This window comes from Myotis davidii, unplaced genomic scaffold (genome assembly GCF_000327345.1).
Source record: "Myotis davidii unplaced genomic scaffold, ASM32734v1 scaffold621, whole genome shotgun sequence".
NCBI lineage: Eukaryota > Metazoa > Chordata > Mammalia > Chiroptera > Vespertilionidae > Myotis > Myotis davidii.
Genome location: NW_006291207.1, coordinates 59050 through 64862, shown reverse-complemented (window position 1 = coordinate 64862; position 5813 = coordinate 59050). Strand labels below are relative to the sequence as shown.

General features: G+C 45.4%; 1 protein-coding gene across 1 annotated transcript; it reads right to left on the bottom strand.

The window, feature by feature from the left end:
• Positions 1–1233: 1233 nt before the first annotated feature.
• On the bottom strand, positions 1234–3073 carry LOC107183178 (butyrophilin-like protein 2). Its single transcript, XM_015564357.1, has 2 exons — positions 2713–3073; positions 1234–1523 (listed from the first exon to the last, which is right to left on the bottom strand). The coding sequence occupies exons 1-2, from the start codon at positions 3071–3073 to the stop codon at positions 1234–1236; spliced, it is 651 nt and encodes a 216-aa protein (XP_015419843.1).
• Between the last annotated feature and the right edge of the window lie 2740 nt (positions 3074–5813).

Sequence of the window (5813 nt, the reverse complement as noted above, 5' to 3'; positions counted from 1 at the left end):
TCAGACCAAGGCAGGGCACCAGTCACTCATCAGGGTGAGCCTTTGGTGGTTACTGAAAATTCTTTGCTCCCACACGCCACAGTCCCACCTGGTGCTTGCACCTGCTGCCGACACTGACCCCACTTGCACCTGCTGCTGGCACCAGAGCCATTGCTCGCACCCACTGATGGTGCCTGGCATGGGCCCCGACCGCTTGGTGTCATCAGCGGGTGTGAGCGGCAGCTGCCAGCCCTGATTGCCCCTGAGGGCTTCTCCACCTCCCCACTGCTCCTGAGGGGCGACTGGGACAGCAGCCATGGCTCACACCTGCTGATGGTGCTGGCCCCGCTCGTACCCGCTGACAGCGTAAAGCCATTGGGGCTGGTGCCAGCAGCAGATGTGAACAGGGCCAGTGCTGTCAGTGCATGGAGTGACAGTGGAGGGAGCAGGGCTGCCAGCAGACAGGGGATGGGGGCCACAGCAGTAAGGGCTGGGCAGGGGCGCGGAGGATGGGCTGACATCCACCCCTGTGCTCACCACAGCCTCGCGACCCACAGTTCCTTTCAAGGTGCACAAATTCGTGCACTGTGCCCCTAGTTAAATCATAAAACTGGGCAAATTCCAACTGTATCTGACCAACTCCTGAGCTGGAGAGGAGGTGGGACTGGGCCTCAGGGAGGAAGTCAGTTGCTCCTCTCGGCCCTGCAGAAGCTGAAGTTTAGTGAAGTTTAGGTTATTGTTTTTCCCTCACAGACACACACACACACACACACACACACTCACATAGTGCACACATGTACACACACTCACACACATACACATTCACAATCACCCCCAAACACATATTCACACACATATGCACACAAACATATACTCACGCACACATACGGTCACACACACTCACACAGTCACACACATACACACATCTCACATTCGCACACACATCCTCACACAAACACACACACACAAACATACACACTCACCCACACACACACGTACAATCACACACCCCACATACACATGCACACATTCACTCACACACACATTTCTCCCCTCTCTGTTCCGGCTACATCACCACGATCAGTGGACAGCAAGGTGGAAAGTGAGCGGGGAGGATACAGTGGCCAGGCCACAGCCAGGAAGATGGTGTTAAGGAAAATTAGTTTCTAATCCAGAAGAAAATCCACCGTGAGCAAAACAAAACCTCTGGGTGGGCCTCATATTCATTCCCACGGCTGCGAGGATCACCTGGAGTCACCCACCTGAGAGAAAAAATGTTGTCATTTTCTCCTCGCCGAGAAGGGGGTTGCCGATGGAGCAGGTCACGTTGCCATCAGAGCTGTTTGTGACCTGAAGGAAGGCCTCCACGCGGAACAGCCCATCGCTGCCTTGAGCCAGCACCTCGGAAAACGAGGGCACTGTCCTCCCTTCCAAGTCCCTCCACTGCACGCGGGGCTGTGGGAACCACCCTTCCGACGAGCACATCAGCCGCATCTCTCCGTCCGCCAGGCCCTCCATGGTGATCCGCGGGGAAGAGCCCAGACCTGAGGAATACGGATCGGGACACAAGACCTCAGTCTGCAAGTGGCCAAAGGAGCAGTGAGATCACTGAGAGGACGGGAGACTGAGTGGGCAGGGCAAAGCTTACGGGGAATGATCCTCCACTGAGGGGTGAGTCTGCCCGGAGTGGTTTGTTTTTGTTTCATTGTGTTGGCTTTTTTTTTTGTATTTCTAAACTTATCCTAGGACCTATTAAAGGATGCAATAAATTTCAAATCCAATCTTTTTTCTTCTCTACTTGAGAACAAAGTTATTTTGACCAGGGCATAAAGCACATGACCAGGAAGTGAGTCAATAAGCAAAATAATATAGTTTCCAAGATCAAAATCTTATAAATACAGAGTGCCCCCAAAAATGTATACACACACTTTGAAGAATTATAAAGGCAGTGTTTGTTAAAATTCATTCATTTTCAAAATTGAGCTGTCACCTGTTCAAGTGTGTACACACTTGGAGGGGGGCACCCTGTCTGTACGTCCAGTGGCAGAAAGTGATGGAGTCCATTCAACTCCTCCACATGTGCTCCTGTCAATATTCCCTAAATGTGTTTATTAATTTAGACACAAAATCAATGGGAGAACCACGCACAGCATCCAAGATGTTGGCCTATGCCTTCAATGGCATTTGCTAGCCTTGGAAAATCCATTTCATTCATAGATACAGACAGTGGCAAATTGTGAGGCAGGCAACAATTTTGTCTTTCCTCCTCCAGCCTGCCAATTCTGTCAGTATTTACTATTTTTGTTTATATGTGGATCTAGTTTAACTTTTGAATCATTACACTTCCCAGTAACAACACATTTCACAGAATTTTAATAACACTCTGTGAAGCAGTGAGTCCTGTGTAAAATTATGGTCACATTTCACAGAATTTTAATAACACTCTGTGAATAGTAGGCTGTGTAAAATTATGGCAAAAAATTCTCACATTTCACTAAAGGGATGGCCGCTTTATGGAGATCCTAAGAAAGGTACAAATTCGGTAGCCAAGGAATTAAATCTGGTCCATTTGAGTTTGTGGACTTTAAGTATCTATGGCAGTTACTGCACATCAAAGGGTTCAATATTAATTTGATGAGTGAATGACATTAAGAAAATTTCGGATGCCGGGGAAATTTCCCAGAACTACCATGTTAAAGCAGTAGGAACCAAACATCTATCTAGAACCCTTACCTACTATCTTCACATCCAAGGTGTTCTCCTGGTAGACACCATCTTTTTCAAAAAGGCACCGGTACTGCCCATCGTCTGAAGTCCTGGCATCGTGTATCTGCAGGGTCAGCCTCCCCTCGCTCATGGCGTCAGTCACCAGCACTGTCCTCCCTCTATATTCTTCCATCTGCTCTGCAGACACATGGTCCCCATCCATATACACATAAACAGCAGGGTAACGGTGGGCCCGGACCCACCTCACCTCCATACTCTGTGCATTGGCCTCGAGGGACAGGCAACAGGTTAACTGTATGTCTTCTCCCACTCTGACAAGAAGGGGCTGGGAAGGTCCAATCACTTTTAAGGAAGCCCATATACACATAAACAGCAGGGTAACGGTAGGCCCGGACCCACCTCACCTCCATACTCTGTGCATTGGCCTCGGGGGACAGGCAACAGGTTAGCTGTATGTCTTCTCCCACTCTGACAAGAAGGGGCTGGGTAGGTCCAATCACTTTTAAGGAAGCTATTAAATAAAACAGAAAAAAAAACAAACCACAACAAAAGACTCAAAATGGAGCAAAAATAACTGTCATTTGCAACAACATCTCAAGTGGGGTTTAGGTCCCACCAGCACCCCAGGGGAGCTCGAAGCTCAAGGTCACCCTTTGGCGAGGAGGGTGTTTGGTGTGATCAGGATAGAGGTTGTTCTGCTCAAGGCCGAACCATCCCATCATGTTTGTCAGTCTGAAAAATTCACTAACAAAGCCCTCACCTGCCCCTAGCTACAATTGTATTCAGGTTACAGCCCAATAAGATCATTTTGCAATTAAAACTTCTAGAATACAATTAATACTTTATCCTTTCAAATTTGCATGACATTAACAACTCTTAATCAGTGTATGCCTCAGTTTCTTAAACTATAAAACAAATATATCCCTACAAACTCATGAGGTTGTTCTGGAGTCAACAAAATAAAAGGTGCAAAGCTCTTGGATGGCCATCAGTGTGAGTGGAGGCATGCAGCCTGAGGCCTGAGGGCACTGGAGCAAACCCCGCTCTCCTCCTTGACAAGGGGGGCATGGAAGTTAGTGTCAGGTGGATCGTAGTAATCAAATGTGAAACCTTCTCCTGGTTCAATTTCATTAAACCTTAGAAGTCAGATCAACCATCATATTTCAGTTGCCCAAGGTGCACATGTGTGGGGCTCTAAACACACCGAGTTCAATGTCCCCAGATGATTTTGAGAAAAATAAGATCAAGAATGGGGGAGGTTGGCAAAATACAGAATGCAACAGGAAGATGAAGCCACAGGCGGAGTCTGATCTTGGAGAATGAGGGTCCCTGGACGGCTCTCCTGGCTCTGAGCTGTTACACCTCCAGCTCCCCGGCCCTGGCCACGCCAGCTTTGCCCTATTATAAATGAAGAGTCATCCTCTCCTATCAAATGGTCGGGAAGCTTCCACATATGTTGTGATCATTTATATTAGAAAGACAGGCATAGATTTGCATATCATCTGAATGGGGCTCAATAACCAAAGGCAAAAATATCCTCATTATGTAATTATTCAAAATCTGCTAGATACTGCTCTGGCGAGAAAACTCACGTTGACACAGTTCTAATTTTCAGATTATTTCCTTCTATTCTAGCTAAAATTAGATTCCCACTTATTTCCAGCATTTTGTTTGGTTGGCCCTTCAATTTTACCTAAAACAGTATGTATCTGTTGAAATATAAAATATGTATCCATTCCATGTGTATCTGTTAAAGGCTAAAAACAAATGTAAGAGTTAAAAAAGTAAACAAATAATTACTAGAATTAGTGGGGTGATCACAACTGTAAGGTATATGAATGTTGAATCACTATACTGTACACCGGAAACTAATATAACCAGGATAAGATTGTATACCAACTATGCTTTCAATTTTTATAATGAAAAAATGATGTAGGGATTAGCTTGCTGCTATTCCTCCACCCGTGTGTCTGACAGTAAATTACTCAGTAAAACCGACCATTTCCTCATCTCTGCTACCATCTGAGGATTTCCCCGGTGCATGGCCCACGGTGCATGTCAAACTGGATCACCCTGCCAGGCACCGGTTAATAAAAAGCTAAAACTGATGTTAATGGAAACTGAAGAAAGCAAAATGTAAGTTTGGAGGTAGAATCAGGTGTGTTATAGATACATGAAACTCCTGTTCTTCCAGAATCCAAGTGAAAATCGAGTTTAAAGTCCCGCGTAGCCCTGCAGGCCTGTCAGGAACTGATGCTCCACCAGGGAAAGAACTTGAGGGCAGCTCTACACACCCTTCCCATACAGCACCCCACCCCCAATCCATGCTCACACTTCCTGTTTAGTTTTAGTTTTGTGAATTGGACGCATGCTCCTGAAATGCCTTCGGAATATTCACTGAAAAATTAAAACCTTTCTGGAGTGTGAAGCCCACCAACTTACACACTCATTCCCTGAAACCTGACCATCTCACCGTCATAACATACAATCCTCATTCAGTCAGCATATCCAATTAAGGGGCTATCTCATTCCCCGATATGCTCAATTATATTATACTATTCTATATATGTTTTGTTTCATTTTATTCCTCACCTGAGGATATTTTTTCCATCGATTTTCAGAGTGTGAAAGAGAGGGAAGAGGAAGAGGGAGAGAGAGAGAGAGAGAGAGAAGCAGCAATGTGAGAGATCAACTGGTTGCCTTCTACACAGGTCCTAACCAGGGGTGGGTAGCAAATCTGCTACCGAGTTATGTGCCCTTGACCAGGAATCAAACCACAGCCCTTTGGTACTTAGGCTGACGCTCTAACCACTGAGAACACCAGCCAGGGCTATACTACATATGTTATCATATTATATCAACACTCTTATAAGCTGACACTTTAGAGATTAAATTCAACATGTTCATTTTAAAGTTGAGAAAAATAGGTGCCAATGCTTTACTTAAATCACACATAAATGATTAAGAACTTGCACCCGTAAGTCAGACATAGGTTAGAAAGCAAACACCACAATTTCTTTGTAGTTTTTAGCAAACCACATATGTCTCTAAGATTATTTCCCAACTGTAAAATGAGGATAAATCTATTAACCTTTATAAATAACATA